Source organism: Miniopterus natalensis, chromosome 5 (genome assembly GCF_054644295.1).
Source record: "Miniopterus natalensis isolate mMinNat1 chromosome 5, mMinNat1.hap1, whole genome shotgun sequence".
NCBI classification, from domain to species: Eukaryota; Metazoa; Chordata; class Mammalia; order Chiroptera; family Miniopteridae; genus Miniopterus; species Miniopterus natalensis.
Window position 1 is genome coordinate 25,800,858 of NC_142085.1, and position 17,875 is coordinate 25,818,732.

General features: G+C 38.0%; 1 protein-coding gene across 4 annotated transcripts in view; it reads right to left on the bottom strand.

Annotated features, from left to right (window-relative positions):
* Positions 1–17,875, bottom strand: part of DST (dystonin) — a 399,279-nt gene that overhangs the window by 191,691 nt on the left and 189,713 nt on the right. For all 4 annotated transcript variants that reach the window (XM_087817457.1, XM_087817456.1, XM_087817454.1 and 1 more), the window contains 2 exons: positions 17,776–17,853; positions 15,962–16,054 (listed from right to left, as the gene is read on the bottom strand). In XM_087817457.1, coding sequence (XP_087673583.1) covers positions 15,962–16,054; positions 17,776–17,853 — 171 coding nt within the window. The remainder of the gene's footprint in view (positions 1–15,961; positions 16,055–17,775; positions 17,854–17,875) is intronic.

Consider the following 17,875-nt stretch of genomic DNA (forward strand, 5'->3'; position numbering starts at 1 on the left):
CCACCTTCTTCGAGAACCAAGCCTCACTGTTGGAAATATGAGGTTCATATGAACTATCATGTCTTGGTCTGCATCTCAGGAGTTTTCTATTTTACTTATAATCCAAATAATTATTTTGCCTTATTATCTTTAACTTTTTAACTAACTAAAGCAAGTTCACTGAATCCCCCCCGCCCCTGGCTTATTTGCTTTAAATGTGAAATTTCAGTAAATTATCACAGATTCTGCTAACATAATATTTTATTATTTATTATTATAAGCTACAATAAGTTCAAGTCCCACATGAAAATGGTACTGAATTGGTTAAAGCAAAGTAACAGAAAAAACACTTTCATTTACTTTTGCTTCATATGTGTGTGTGTGTGTGTGTGTGTGTGTACATGAATAGGCCAAATCTTTATTTCACTTGAATTACAAGGGGGATGTTATTTCTTCCCCATACAGCAGAATCCAGAATGGGGTGGCGCCACTACATGGGTACAGCAAGAAAGGGGAGCTTGCCTTTTGCCACCACTCTACTTATATGTGTTCCTCTTCCCAGACACTCCAAGCCTAAATTAGAAAGAATAATCTGCAAAATTTTTACGTCAAGGGCAAATATTTTCTAGAGCCCTGACAAAAAGCTGGTTTACAGAAAGCAGCTCTGGGCTATAAAAATATTCAACATTAGACATTCTCAAAAACTGTCTGGTCATGTTAGGAAGCAGGGTCTCCAAGTGTAATTCCAAGAGTATTGTTCCTACTGGTAATAAAACAAACGCTCAGAAAACCTAACCATTTGGATGGGAGCTCCTCAACCCACTAAATTGGAAATTTAGCTGGTGGCTATATTTTAGAAAAATTATAGTGAGCCCTTTAGAGCGTAATAAAATAATCCAGATGCCCAATATATAAAGTTATTTTTATAGTTTAGAATTCTGGACCTTGAGAACAAAGAATTCTCCATTTCTGTTTTATCTTTTCACTATATAAGCAAGGTCTAAAACTAAAATTTAAAAAAACTGAAAACACCTCAGTTAAAAATAAAAAAAATACTACCAACAACAAAAAAGCCTCATACTGTTTCCTACATTCACCTCTTTTTCTCCCACAATGCCTCTACCCATACAACAACACTGATATTTTACTATATATATTTCCCTTCTCCTTCATGACAGAGCTCAGTCAACATCCAATAACTGAAACCCTAAAACTGGAACTAAAAGAAGGTAGAGTGGACTGTGGGAGAGGCTCTGGGGTAGGATACAGGGGAAAATGACATATTTAACCAATGACATCTTTAAAGACACAGTCACGATAGGCCTAGAATGACATCCGAGCTTAGGAGAGCTTCCACCTTGCTCTGGAACTAAGCCTCAGGGTCTGGATTAGCGATAATCTCCTAGCTAGTATAACAGCACCAAGTCTTGCCCTACTGTTGCTTCCCAGTTCAGCTTGTTCTTTACTCCACAGCCACAATATTCGAGTCCAGTCTTGGCCGATCTCTCCTGTCTCAAGACATGCTCTTTCTATTCTATGACCAAACCATATAAACTTCAAACCATGTAAACCACCTGCTCCCTCTCTCCTGAGGTCTTCTGATCTAGTTACTGCTCCCCTTGGAACATTCTCCCATCCTCTGCCCAACATGGCATGGATTAAGTGCTTAATAACTATCTGCTAAATAAGAGAGGGGAGGAACAGAGAGAGGGAGGGAGATGGGAAGTACATTTCATGATTGCATTTGGTATGAATGAGTTTTAACCTGTCATGTAAACCTTGTCATCTTAGAATAGAGGTCTCCAATTAACCTCACTTTCCAATAATAACAGAACACCCTGGCCATGACACAAAAGTGCCCAGCAGAGAGCAAGGCCCAGAGACTACTCAGTGAGAACCCACTGTCAAGGAGTGAACCTAAGCTTTATCTAAATCATTTATCGAAAACAATTTTTAAAAATTTGAGACAGAAACTCAAAATGTGTTTTCAATGAAAGAAAACCAGCCAACATATATCCCATCTCACAGCACACTCTGATTTCATTCACAGCTTATTGCTAGGTGACCCACTTTCTGCTAAATGAATTGCAACAGCCTCACTGTGTTGGTCAGCTGAGACTGTAAATGTGAAAGTCCTTTAAGCAAAGCCAATGCCACCAGACACTTGGGCGACAGGAACACCCTGTTTTTGCAGATGTCGCCGTGGTTCTGGTAGGCACTGACTACAAAAGAACGGCCAACTTCCAAAGTTGAGTCAGACACTCCCTAAACGATAGTTTACTTTAAAAAAAAAAGTATGTGTTTCATTACTGCATGGAAGGCAAATAATAAAACGTTTGTTCTTTAAATTCTAATGTATTGAAAAGATTAAAAGGTTTAAATCAAGTTTACTATTTGATTATCATGCTCACTGAAATAAGCCAGAGGGGAAAGGACAAGAACCATCTGATATCCCTCATATGAGGGACATAAACAGAAAGCAACAAACGAACAAACAAAACTAACTCTTAGGCACAGACGACAGTAGGGTGACTAGGAAGGGATGTGGGGACAGGAGGAGGGGAAAGGGGGTCAAATATATGATGAAAGGAGACTGACTTTGGGTAGTGAGCACAGTGCAATATAGAGATGATGCATTATAGAATTGTAACCGATGTCACTGCAAGAAATTAGTATTAAATAAGTAAATAATGTATGTGTAACACTGGAAAAGACAATATTTCCGAAGTTAAAAGAACTAAGATATTTAGTTTAGAGCAGGCTATAAATACAATGAAGGATTAAGGAATCAAGGGAACCCAAACCAAAAGAATGCAAAGCCATTTGGTGAACTCCCTCATTCCACTGGTGAACAGGCTTAGGCTAGAAGAGGTAATATGACTTATCCAGGGTCTCACAGCACACTAGGAGGAGGCCTGGGGTATGGAATTAGGTCTCCTAAATCCCAGTTCAGAATCTGCAGAAAGAGAGTGAAAAGTCTCCTACATATTTAAAAAAGCAACGTATCCTCACTACTCAGACTAATTCATTCTCCGTGTCAGTGGCCACAGTGGGCGCTTCCTCTCGGGGCACCGACGGCTGGGAAAATGGCTTCACACACACAGGCCACTAAAGGGCCTCGCCTGGCTTTGCCTCAACCCCTCACATCAAGGCGCTTTTCACTGGAGCTTCTGAGTCTCTATGTTGGCAAAGCAGCTGATACACAGAACGCTACACATTTTCAGAGGAAGCTACACCCCTGGATCCCTCCTGTGAAGGGAATGTTGGGGTTCATAGAAATTTTGCTCACTAGACTAGCCTTAACTAGCAGCTTTACCCCCGCAGAACAGCAGGTGTGCCCCTGGCATTATGTTTTCTTCCTCTCTCACACCGGAGTTACTATCAATAATGCTTTTGAAATGCATCTGTACTAAGGTGTAAATAACCAATATAAGCTTCTAGAATTGGTTCCTCCCAAGGGCTATTTCTGTTCCAATAGGTGGACAAAATTTTAAGCTAATTATGGAATTAGGAATATAATGTCCAACACATAACAGATACTCAGGAAATATTTGCTGAAGAAATAGTGAGAGGATGAGTGGAGTTGCGGAGACGAAAGGTGGCAGCCTACTCTACTTATGCAGAACACTTTTGATCTGGAGAGAAAGCAGTGCTCTGTTAATTTCAAAAACTTATAGAGTTCTTCTACTCAGCACACGGTTACAAGATGTTTTCTTTTTCTACAAGAGAAGACGACAGTAATAAGATAAAAGTATAAAGTGCTTACAGTCTACTAAGTCTTCAAATATATCACCTCGTTTAACCCTCAAACGAAAAAATCACCCTATTTTTCAGATGTGGAAGTAAGACTTGGGTTAAATTTAAGTCTTATGACTCCAGATCCCTTAAGTTCTCTTTCCTCTGCTATTCCAAATCTACAGTGACTCCCTACCACATTCCAGAAAGGGCTTTATCTATTGATAAGCCATCTCATTTTACAGAAGCAAAAACTGATTTAAGGGTCACACAGTAGATAAAAAAATGATAGCTAGTCAATGGTTCTTACCTACAAAACACAAAATTCCTACTGGTTTAGGGGTTAGACATAAGGCTGTTATCTAAGGAAATTCAATTCCTTCATATATTTTTGTTCAAATAAAAAAGAGTTTATACTATTTGAGAGAGTTTAAGTATTAATGAGAATGAAGGCAGCAGGTTGTTAAAGGTGGGACTCAAGATTCCTCTCCCTCACAAGTCTCTTAACATAATTATTTCAGGAATAAAAGTTTAACTTGGGAGATTGGCACAGAGCTGTGAAGGGTGGTGACCAGGGTTCATAACTCCACCACTTACTAACCCTGTGACTTCTCTGAACCTCAGTTTCTTCTCATATAAAGTATCTCTTCAAAGATACTGAGAGACCAAGGTGACATGCCCGCAGGGTTCAGTACAGTACCTGCCCCCTAGTGAGCGAAGAGAACTGTGTACCAGGGTGAATACTGTTGCTTAAATGCTTTCATTCACACTACTTGACACTGTAGTCAGCAAAAGCAAGTTCCATATTGGCTCATTCAACACAGGCAAAATTTTCAGGCCAAGATGTTTGCGTCCAAACACAATCTCTTCAAAGATGTTTTAACTATTTTGGCAGAAACAAATGTAAGCAACACATTTTTAGTGTATGTTCCCAAGTTTCAAAAATGTGTGAAAATGCTCCACAAAATATTTTTCACTATGAAGATGGCACAAATATTTTGGAAAGTCTATTTGGTTAAAGGCTGCCTTCCTAAAAAGGATAGTAAATAGAGGGTGAAGGCACAGTTGATATGGTTCAAGTGCTAATGCTCTAAATTGGTGGCTACCTTTAGCAAATGCTCATTTATTTCTTATTCATATACGGAGAAAACTAAGCATAGATATAACTATTTTCTTACACAGCAAAGGATTTTAAACTTTTGCATGTCCTTCATTTAACTGAAAAGACAGAGGCATTATAATGCTGACAGAGACCCAAAACCTATGCCACTATTTTATAACTGAATTTTCATGAACTGGTTATGAAATCTAAATGACTAGAAACAGAAAAAAAAAAAGTAAAAAAAAAAGCATTAAATGATTCCGAGAGAAATGAGTCAACTATAAACCAAATGGCCTTTTTTTCAAGATCTATAAAGCAACACTACCATATGAAAGGTGAAACATTTAGATTTTTACCTAGTCCTTGAATTCTAAGATTCTGTAGTCTAAGATTCATAAAAGATTGGTTAAAGAAAAAAATTATTGAATAAATATTATATTTCAGTGAACCTGAATATTAATGGATTCTAACATCTTGAGATGGTTCTCAATTTTTTTAAGTTTTTATAATATAAAAGTCAATTAATAAAAATATTCAACTCTTCATTACTGAGATACTGATAATATAATTTGTATAATATCCACACTCCTCTTTTGGCTTCTTTCCTAATTAGGTCACTATACTTTTCATTGTCAATTGACCAAAGGATTGAAAAGGAGCATATAAATAGTTGCATTTTCATTAGTTAATACAACTACATAGTATGGTGGGAAGTTAAAATTATTCATGATCATCATCTCAAAAGCCTAATTTCTTGACTAAGTTTACAGCCATGGTCCCCTGTCATTTGTTATGAACAAACAATGGGTTATAATGCATGTAGAAAAGGGCTATATTTTATTTCTCCCAGAGTGCCTACTTTTGGTTCAATATATAACAAGTACATAATAAATATCTGGTAGAGAAATTTTAAAAAGCGAGGGATGCAGGAGGGAGTAAAGACACTAAACAAAAAGGAATGCATTTAAATACATGGATTCATAGGAATTTAAAACTGAAAAAGATATATGTGGGAAAACTGCATCAGTTAAGAGGTCAGCTTGGTAGATAATATGGGGTGAAATCCAAGCTCCTCCACTTACTGGCTGACTGACTCAAGCAAGTTATTTAAGCTTCCTGAAGCTCAGTTTCATCCTCTATAAAAAGGAGCTCATAACAGAACCATTTCCTTGGCCTGCTCTGAAGATTAAATAACACAATGGTGGAATGTCTGACATATAGGACTCAACAAATACCATTATTATTAAGAGTATCATGGTCTAGTCCAATATCCTTTTTTTTCTATAAAATAAACCAGAGACCTAGAGAAATGAAGAAGATTTTCCAAGTCACACAGCTCTCTGGAGGCAAAGCTTAACTAGAACTCATACCTCCTGCGTTCCAGCCCATCACACACACTGCTTATCATAAACCCATGCTGAGAAGAGAAGATGCTAAGCTAGGGTGACGCTGGTTCTCAAATTTAGAAACGTGTGAGAGGGTGCCTAAAACATATGCAATGATCAATCATGCCCCACTAGAAGATATTCTGATCAAGTTAAATCTGGGAAGCATGAGGTGTTTTCAATACACATTCCAGATGATCCCACCGCAGGGGCCTTGAGGTCACGCTTTGAGAAGTACGGCTATAGTATAAGGACAACAAGCTCCCTATCCATAGGCATGACCATCAGAATGACCTGGGAGCCCCACCTGCTCTATTACATTACACTCACTGGAGTGACATCCAGCCATCTGGATTTTTTAAAGCTCCTCAGGTGACACATGTGGTCAGTTATATAACCAATGGCCTATAAACAGAGAAAACAACCATTTTTGCTGAGATCAATCTAGCAAGACTGGGATGAGGTGTGATTTGTGAAAAGAAAGAAAAAAGAATACTTTGTGGAAAAAGCTCACATGCAAAGGTAGGAAGGAGCCCGTGTGACAAGGTACAGGAAGCATGTGAGTCTTAGGGAAATGAGAGATCTCAGGGAAGGTAAAGACGGTGAGCTCATTACTCCCCATCCCCAAACATGGTCTGCCTTTGCCACCTCTGTTTATAACACTCACCCTTCATAGATGAATATTAACTCTTATAAACATCAACCCCTGCTCTGACCTCACAGCAATCCCTTTCAGAACTTTGACAATTTATCAAAGTGGGAAGTTGTGGCAGAGTTTAACTTGCCTAATCCCATTTATGGTGCTGCCTTAAGGACATTATTTATTTTGCCTATTTTATACAGTTGTTAGGATGATCCAAAGACACGACCTGTCTGAAAGCACTTTTTTCAATTCCAAAGCAATATACAAAACTAAAGTATTTCTTTTATTTATTTACACCTAGTTATCCTAGTGAAGGTATGCTATCAGATTTCTATTACTTAGACACTCAAGGAGAGGCTGACTGGGCCACCTCCACAGAACCCCTGACCCCTTTAGGTCAGCATATGATTGCAAGGATTTAAAGAAGAAGTAGGCTGGTCACCTACACATGAATGTCACAGGATCAGTCAAGTTCAAGTCAGAGGCTTGAACTAAGTCTAAGGTTAAAAAAGTTCAAAGAATTGCACACTATTCTCCTTGGAAGTTAATACGAAGGTCATCAAGCCCAACCCTGCACACAAATGTCCCAGAGTAAGAGTGGGTCAAATGGAGAGGACCTGGAAAAGTTCTTGAAGGAAAAATAAAAGGAATAGGAGCTAACAAGCCCATTTCTGGGATGTAATACTAATCATGGGCTAAAAGCTCTCATTTCCTTCTAATTCGCCAATGAAAAATGTACAGTCCAATGCAAAAGAAAGAGCTCTGTGCAAAGTTCTAACCAAAGATGATGAAGCAAACAGGGTCCAACACCTCCAAGGTAACAGGCAGAATGTCCTAAGAGCAGCAGCTGAGCTGCTGGGTCTGGCTCTCTATGGCACCAAACAAACAGTCTTTATCTGGACTACAGGGAAGTGAGACATCAAACGCCCGGATAAATAAAGACTACACCATTCAGCTTTTACCTAGAAGACAGGAGACTTTGGTAATGTCTCCATATCACAACGATTTGACAAATCTGAACGGGAGGTTTACGACTTATCACATGCATTTTTCACTGATGTTTCAAAAATTATTAGATACACAATTAGAAGGGAAAAGAGGCTTATGTACCAACGAGGAAACAGATTTTAAGAGTTTCCAGTAATGAAAACATGTAAGGCTTACTTGAATCCAAATTATGCAAAAAACAGTTGGAAAACATATGTGAACAAACCAAGTGGTTCCATTCATAAACATGTGGCAAGCAAGTCACTTCCTCTTGCACTGACCTTTATATCAGACCTACAAAGATAATGACATAGACTGGATACTTGCTTTCTTTTTCTTTTTTTTAAGTTTTTTCAATTGATTTTTTTTTTTTTAGAGTGAGGAAGGGAGGAGAGATAGGAACATTGATGTGACAGCACAACACTATCAGGTGCCTTCTGCATGCCCCCTATTGGGGATCAAGCCTACAGCCCAGGCATGTGCCCTTGACAGGGAATCGAAAGCATAGACTGGGTGCTTTCTTTTTAAAATGCAGCCACTGTAAAATGTAAATAGAATCGATGACATAATATTGGCAAGGTGTGATGGTGTCTATAAACAGGAACGCCTCAGGAGAACCTGCGGCTAAGGCCAATGATGACTGTGCACATGAACCTTAATAAAAACCTAATCCTGTCACTGTGCAAATGATACAATGACCTGGCCAACAATGTTTAACATCACATATACCAGTTATGTCCAGACTTTTTGCTAACAAAGTTAGAAATGGCTCTAAAAAAAAAAAAAAATCCATCACCTCCCAATTAGTAATATGTAGAGGAGGTTGCTTGGGTAATGTACTTCCTCAGGCAAGTAAATAAATACTTTTTTTTTTTAATCCTCACCTAAGGACATGCTTAGAGAGTAAGGAGGGGGAGGAGAGAGAGAGAGAGGGAGAGGGGGGAGAGAGAGAGACAGAGAGATGTGATAGAGAAACATCAATCAGTTGCCTTCAGTATGTGCTCCAACTAGGGACTGAACCCGAAACCCAGGTATGTGCCCTGACCGGGAATCGAACCAGCAACCTTTCGGTGCACAGGACAACATTCAACCAACAGAGCCACTCCAGCCAGGCTCAGCTACATTTTAAAGACAACTAAAAACCCCAGAGAAGTAACTTGTCTAAAGTTAAATATCAGTGTTAGGAATAAAGTTCTCAACTTCCTGGCAGTCTGTGTTGTATTGAAATTCCTATGACATTCTGTCCAAAAGGTTCCAATTTTACACTGGGGCCAGGGAATAGCTCACATAACAAAGACACAGAACAGATTAGGGCAATTGCATCTGTGCCCCACCCCCCCAACATACACACACACACACACACACACACACACACACACACACACACACACACACACAGAGACTTGACAGCAATTATGTGAGTGTTTCTGCATATAAAAACTGATAAGAGAAATCGAATTTGGCTTTTCAAACTCAATCAGCAAGTCAGTACTAATAATCGTATTGTATTGCATTTGTTATGAAGCTATTGTCTTGTCATAAATGCTTTCTGATTTATTTGCTACCTACAGTGCAGCTAAGTTTCCAAAGGCTATTCCATAGGAAAGGTCAAGAAACGTGAGCTAGAGAATTTAAAAAGATGTGCATTCTCTTAAAGAGGTAGTGTAACAATAACAAAAGTATATAGGCTTTTGAAATTAAAGTGTGATTAAAGAAAGTGATGTCACAATAAAATCCTAATCATCAAACCTAAGGCTACAAATTAAATGCACCAAGAACTCTACAGCTTTCACATAAACTAATAAGAAAGTAACTTTTAAAAAAGACAAATTACAGAACCTCAGTGAGCACCCGGAGTACTTATTTACACCTTAAACTCAGGCTCCGCGTTTCACTTACCTCATTTTCAATTGTGTCCTTGGAAGTGGAGGGCACATTAGTACAGAGGGAATGGCATCTCTTTTTTTCAAACTGAAAATGCTGTACTGCATGAGAACAAAATCTCTCAGTGTTTTGCTTTTCTTGACCACTGCTATCATCTTTTGATGGGTCTTCAGAGAACCCACTTTTTTCAAGGGATCTCCCTGCACCATAGTAAATGGAACTTAAGCTGGCTGCCTTTCGGAAAGGAAAAAGATCAGTTTTGCTCTGGAATGTTATTTCTCTTGTGTTGACATCATCTAAATGTTTCTTCCTCTTTGCGCAACGTGGAGTGCTGTCCTTTTCTGAAATCCTTTCATCCAGTTTGCTAACTTTTACTTCTGTGGCGCTGGCTTTAGCAGGGGAGATGTTCACCTGGTAAGACCAACTGCTTGCAGCCCCCGGCAGCAGCTCCTGCTTAACCCCGTTGGCTCCTACCGCCCCCCCTTGCCGAACCCCAGCTTCCAGGGTGAGGTCGGGGGCAGCGGATCCTCCCCGTGCCAGTCGCCTGGGTAAAGGAGCTGCCTGTTCCCTTGAGCGCCCAATGCTGCTCCTCTTCTTTCCCTCATTGTCACTGTTTGGCTCCACTGGCTCTGTGTCATCGACAGTTTTCTTGGTCGGTTTTCTTCTGAAATATTTTCTTCCAGGAGAATATTTTTCAGGGCTCAAGGGAGTTTTGGCAGGATCTAAATACTGTTCTTCTTTCTCAGCTCTTACACATCCGCACACATTCCCCATTTGATTTGCAGGAAATCACAGTTCCCCAGAGCCACTCATTTCCAAATCCAGGGCTTACTTAGATCTTCTCCATTAAGTCCAAAAACTCCCCTCCGACCTCTAGCTCCTCAGACTGTGTGACCATCCTCTTCAGCATGAGGCCATTTTGCTTATGAGAAAGGCGCACGCGAGAAATGCCATGGCATCCTGCCCAGCCGTGTCCCTGTGTCTCATTAGACAGTGTGGCTTATTTCTGGCCACCAATCCTCTTAGACAAACATTACTGCTCACTGTCAAATTACAACGCCGAGGAGCTTGCAAGGCAAACCCTTGGCTTTATTACACAAGAAGATTCTGACCCGCACTTTAACTTTCAGTTTTCTGAACTGCAGCTACACTACCAAAGTTTGTGTTAACCTTTGAAACTATTGGTGATTCAACAAATCTGAGTGCAAACAGAAAGCAAATGCCGGTTAGGAGACATTTAGCAAAGTGCCTTTCACATTTAGTTTCAAAGTGCCTTTCAAATTTAGTTTCAAAGTGCCTTTCAAATTTAGTTTCAGAGAGTCTCTACTGTGTAATTTTTTTTTTTCCTTAAGAAATACTAATTTTGGTGCTTGGAAAAAAAACTTAAAAATCTCTGTAAATTACATTAAGGCTCTTATTCAAAACAGCAGCCATAAAATAACAATAGGACACTTTAATAGCTGGAGGAGAGAAATGAGAATGCCTAAAATACTTTATTAAAATTGTTTCTAAAATTAATCTCTTAAAATTGTTTGTAATATTTTTCCTATGACATAAATTTCCAAGCCATTTCCTTTATGTGCTCGTTAGGATTTTCGTATAAGCAAATTGATCGATTCTGTGATTTAAAGCATGGAACGCTTAGCCAAAAAAAACACTTGCATGTTCTCATACATGAATTAAGGCAGTAAAACTTTATATGTAACTTTTATAATTGTACCCTAGTTAAACATTATGCAGTTTTTCTACAGCCTTGCTGTAAAAACAATAAGCCAGCATGGAACTTGATTAAGGCGTGCATATTTCTAACACTGAGTCATAGATATGGTGAAAAGGAAATTAGTATGGCATGACTGGACTTACACGTAAGCAGAAATCATCTGACTAATAAAACTGAATTGATAATTGCCTTTCTCTAGGCAGTGTTTGGACTGATCAAAAGATGCAACTCAGTATGGTGATTACCAGAGGGGAAGGGTTGGGGGAAGTAGAAGAAGATGAAGGGGGATAAATGGTGATGGAGGGAGACCTGACTTTGGGTGCTGAACACACAATACAATATATAGATGATGTTATTATAAGATTGTACACCTGAAACATATATAATTTTTTCAATCAATGTCACCCCAATAAATTCAATAAAAAAGTAAAAAAAATTAAACTCATTATGTTTTTTTAAAATAAGAATATAACTAAATAGTCAAGTTAGCGATGTTGTGGATATTTGTCAATAATAGGCATGCATGGTGAGCTTTTCCTTAATCATCTAAAGAGAACATTAAACAATTTTCAGTGACCAAAACTGAATATTCTAGAAGACAATCTAGCAAAAATAAAGCCTCTGGTTTGTTTGTTCATTTTTAATTTGATTTCCGTTGTCTGCGATGACAATAAAACATTATTCAAGAGAATTTAAAAGTATCTGTACTGACAGGACAGAGGCACAGCCAGTGACCTGCACACCAGCTGCCTTGCCCCCAGCCCTGCCACACTGAGCCACTGTCCACTCTCAGGCCACTGCACACAACCCCTCTCTCAGAAACGCCTAATTTTATTCTCTGCCTGGTAGCTGGCAATTGTCTTGCCTAGCCAATCTCTAATATCAGTGAAAATTTCCCTCATTCTCTAACACCTCCCTGATCCTACTACAGCACTCCTTCCTCTACATCCCTATTTCTATTTCTAATGCAATAGATTCATAACAGTCAGTTTTATGAACATGCTCCCAATAGACAGAAAAACATACTTCATTATCTTAGTATCTCTGGATCTAGCCTATGGTAGGCTAATGATACAGGGTTGCTGTGTTGATAATGCTTACTTTCGGACAACCTTATTAGAAAAGATTCAATTTGTGATGCTCATAACAGATAGTTTAGAAATAAATAAACTGGTCTTCTGAAATTATCTCCCTCATTTATGTAAACTAGAAAGAGAGAAAGAGAAAAAGCCCAGTCACTTTGAGTAAGGATGATTACCACCGCTATAAATAGCCTTATATCTTGGCATAACCAGTAAAATCATTCTAATCTTTAATTATCACAGTACTAAGAAAAGTCATTTCATCTAAATAAAGGAACACTTCTGTTTTACCAAAACACTGATGTGTTTCATTTTAAACAGATCTTGGTCTAATTTTTAAAAACTGGTGGTAATTTAACAGTCATTATCTTGTAATTCAGGTCCTAAAATACACTGGATTCTATAATATAGGCCACAGGACCATATTAAAACCAAAACTACTTTTTGCTTCTTCTGTGGTTAGTCCGCCTCTCTTTTCCAAAGACATCTGAACCCCAAAGAGCTTTCTTAATATATAATTCTTTTTTGAATGACCTTTCACTTAAACTTCCTCAAACTTAGGGTCTAAACATACTATTTCTAATCCACAACTATTTACTGACATTTTGGTCCATTATATTTTCTGGTATCTGCTCCCAGTAGCTTGGGAGTATTTTCTCCATGGTCTCCAAAGTCTTCCTTGTATACTATTAACCTGTACTCAGTCTTAAATACTCAGAAACCTAAGCATATATGTTCTTTTTCACAGGCAAAAGGAAAGAAACCATTATTTGTACAGTTGATCCTGGAAAATATATGGAGTTTGTATGATGCTGTCTTTTAAATGCCGTCTTTTATTAAAATTCTCAGGCTCTCTAGTAGCATTTCCTACCGTGCACTATTCCTTTCTACCTGAAATTCTCTTCCCTTGATCTCATCAATACTACACTTCCATGTTGCCTCACCCACTTCATCAAATGTTCCTTTTCTGTTTCCACAAACAGATCTTCTTCCTCCTGAACTGCAATCAAGGGCCTTCCCCCAAATTTCTTCCTTTGGCTTTTGGCTCTTCTCTATGTACCCTCGCCTCTTGGATCCTCTAAAGACCCCTTATCTCTGACAGATTCAATGGCCACTTAGATACTGGTAACTCCCATGTTTATCTGTAACTTTGACTTCTCAGCTCTGCTCTGCTCACAAATCTCCAGCTGATCAGCAGACAAATGGACAGGATATCCTACCAGGCCACTGAACCGCCAAGGTCTTTGTTTTCCCCCTACCAGCATCCCCATTTCTCTTAATAGTTTGTCTTTTGTTGGTTGGTTGGTTAGTGTTGGTTGGTTTTATCTCCCATGCTGAAAGTTTAGAGTCATCTTATTCTCTCTCCTTCATCTTCGATTCACTATCACCAAGTCCCTTTCTTTCTTCCTTCAAAATGTCATCTTTTGGATTCAGTTTTTCATCCCCACCTGTCTTGGCCTTCATCACTCTACTCAGAGATCACCACCTCAGCTTCTTAGATTATCTCCCTGACTTTGGACTCTGCTCATTTCAATTTAATTTACGTAGAATTGATAGGTTGAGTTTCCTAAAACACTGTTTTTCAGTTTCAAAGTGATTAAGTGACTTAGTGCCATCACAGCCATAAATAAAAGAGCCAACAATGGAGCCTCCCTCCAGAACCTGAGTGTTCTCCACTGCCCCACGGGGACTCTCATTATGACATTCAAAGCACAGCCTGTCTCACCAGCTCTGACGGTAATGATGTGATTGGCAACCTGTCCCCAAAGGCCTCTAACCCTTCAAAGTGGGGTTCTTGCAGTTTCAACCCTCCTAAAAGTTGAGGAACCTGATACACTTAGGGCTAATTAAAGAATCCCAAAAAAGCTGCTGAGGAACTCCATGTGAAATCAGCTTTTGGCCAATTCTACTTAGTCTTTACCCAATTCTGGTAACAAGGTCTGGTTCCATGCCCAAATCCCCATCTTGGTTTAGTGCTCAGTACCCTGGGTCCCCTGAGGATGGGTCCCTTAGAAATGGAAACCCACAGGCCTTCAGGGACCTGCCTCCAGTTCCTGTTATTGGATCTCTCCAACATCAATGCCCAGTTGAGTGGACATTCACTTACATTAGCCGCCCCGTAGTCTGGCTGCCTGACACCTGGTAACCTGGGTCTCCCTAGTACCTGTGTCTGCTCCTCTGTTTTCCAGTTGCTGCAAATTCGCTCAACTGCCTGTTCAGAACCTGGAAGCCACCTAGACTCTACTTCCCGTAGCTCTCCATACCTGTCAGATTCATCCTGTTCCCAAATGAGCCCTGGGAACACTATTTTCCACCATTTCCCTACAAACTCTATGTCCTAGTCAGATTTTTACAACATAAGAAGTAAATCTAACTCCTCTCAAAATCTGGTTCAAGCCCAGCCAGTGCTGCTCAGTGGTTGAGTGATGACCACAAGGTCATGGCTCAATTCCTGATCAGGGCACATGCCAGGGTTTCGCGCTTTATCCCCAGTAGGGGACACGTAGGAGGCAGGCTATCCCTGATTCTTCCTCATCATTGATATTTCTGTTTTCTCTCTCTCTCCCTCTCCCTTCCTCTCGCTGAAATCAATAAAAACATATATATTTTTTTAAATCTGGTTCAAAACCCCAGCTCCTTTCTGGAGCTGACAAGCTCTCTCCTCCTGTTTCAAGGCCAACTGTACAGCAGTCAATCAGCAAGGTGTGCTGCGTGCCTACTGCGGGTCAGGCTCTGTGCTGCACACAGAACACTGTGAGCAGGAACAGGAGTAATAAACTGAAGCAAGTTCCAAAATGAGGTCTCAGTTTTTCAAATGAGTAAGATTTTTTTCAAAATATATCATTTACAAAAACTCAAAATCTAAATCAGCCCTCAACTGGCACAAGTTTATTAAATAATAACCCATAGTTAATAAATTGTTATTTATTTGCATTTACTCTCCTCAAATCTAGTCTAAAAAAGTTCAGCTCTATACAAAAACATGAACAGTGATTCAGGAGAGCGCTTTATCACCATTATACTGCCACCTAGTGTCTATCAATAAGAGAAAGTAGTTTGCATAGTAGAGAAACCATTGTATCAATGAAAACCATTCTAAATTCAGGGTTGAGTAATAAAATTTTCATATATCTAAATCAGGTGATACTTTCCAATAAACAAAGGAAATGTGTCTGTATTCAATTAAAAAGAATCTCGTTTCCAACTCTGAGATTACAAGCATTGTCCTAAAAACATTTAGGATTATCAACAACAGGAAACGGGATACCACGTTTATAAGCAGTCACTTGAAAGGAATAATATGAATATACTGTTTAAGAAAAGAAGCCTAGAATTTATTTTCTTTCATAAAATACGAATGCACAATTCACCCTTGATGTGAACCATTTGAAAACTAGCAATAAGAGGCTAAAGGAAATGACAATCAAGAAAAACGGAGCTTACCTGAAAGTGCAAAATTATTGTCCATATTAATCCCAAAGTCAATTTGGGATTTCCATCTGTTATGTCATCATTTCTAATATTCACTAATTTCACCTGTTTTGTACGTGAAGAAGAGATAAAACAAAGTTTTTCAAACCATCATATGACTTATCTTTGCCCACATAAAAGTAATTCTAAATTATACAAAGAAAAAAAACTGAATGATTCAAATACAAGTAATCCTCAAAATATTGTTTTACCCTGTATCTTCACTCATTTTAGATTTCAAATTATAAAGGAACCACAGAGAACAGTGAGTATTAGTTTGGTTTTGTCTTCTAGTTCAAGTAACAAAATTACACATTTGTCAAAACAAAAATACAACTCAAGTGAGAAGTCCTAGACACTTGAGATTTTTTAAATTGGAAATTTGCCGTTTGAAAATGAATTTTATTTTACAATTCAGTAGGAAACTGCTTTGAACCATAAAATATTTTTTAATTTCTCACATTTCCTTCACAAAGGGTAAAAAACAACGGCAAAAACTAGCATTATTTTTCCATTTCTCTATCAACTGTTACCAAGATAAGTAAGTAAATGACTGGATATTTGGAAGACTTCAAATATATATATATAAAATAATCATACTAAATACATATAAAATATATATAAAATATATATAAAATATATATAAAATAATCATACTAAAGCTTATCAACTGTTATATTATACATTCAAGTAAATAAATGTAATGACGACATCTAATATTTACCTCCTGGATGGACAAAATAATTAAATACCATGAACTGAATACCAAAAATTAAATACATTGATATCTAACATTTTACTTCCTGGACAAAATACTGCCCAAACACTTCATACCAAGAGATATAATTAACCATTAATCCTTCTGGAAACTTCCACTAGAATTAAAAATAAGGCAAACACCAATAACATTTAAAACATTTAAGCCCATAATATTTACTAGACTTTAAAGCATTTTAATATTCATAATAACGTAAATGAAGAACTAATAAAAGATAGCGTTTCCCTCTCTCCCCTTCCCTCCCTTCTTTTTCCCTACTCCACTAAAAAGCAAAATTGTTACCCCCTGATTTCCCATTGTTTTCAGCAACTTTCAATTCTCCTAAATTTCTTTTTCTCTTTTTCTACTAATTGAAAGTTATCAATCATTTAGTTTACACCATTATAATACACAATGCTACCAAAATCAAGACCCTACCCAATACAATAAAGTGTTTATTATTTTTCATGATTTCTTCAGAAACCTCAAGCGAGTTGGAGACTGATATCAGAAATGTTGTTTTATTTTTAAACCACTTATAAGTTACCCAGTATTATCTACTTAAAAAAAAAACAAAAAAACTATTGCCTCCACACTACTAAATATTAAAAATCCACTGTTTTTAAAAAGTATTATACAAACAATTTTTTATAAAAATAATTTTACAAACTAAGTATAAAAATTAAGGTATTGCCTCCCTACTACTAAGACTGTTCATAGACATTCTTAACATTCTGTCACTAACTTCCTAGGCAAAAGCTCTCCAATTCTCACAGAAGGAAAATTGGTAGATCTAATTCAAATGGAAATGCAGCCACTTGTAATTCCTCTAAGCTTACACCTACTATTAACTTTCTTTTTTTTGGAGCAAATGTTTAAACACATTTTAAAATATTTGTCTCACAAAAGCACAAGTATAGTGATTACAATTTATAGTCCAATTTAACTTTTTCATTCCCAGACGTGATTCCGTGTAAATAAACCCAGTCACATATGTTAACATGATTACGGCCTTTGAAAAACATCATACCTGGCGTCGTTTCAAATAGTCAAGTGCAATTTGTACATTCTGTAGTCTGTGAAAACGCATCCGACCTTTTTCTCTGGGCTAAGAATAGAAAAACGCAGAG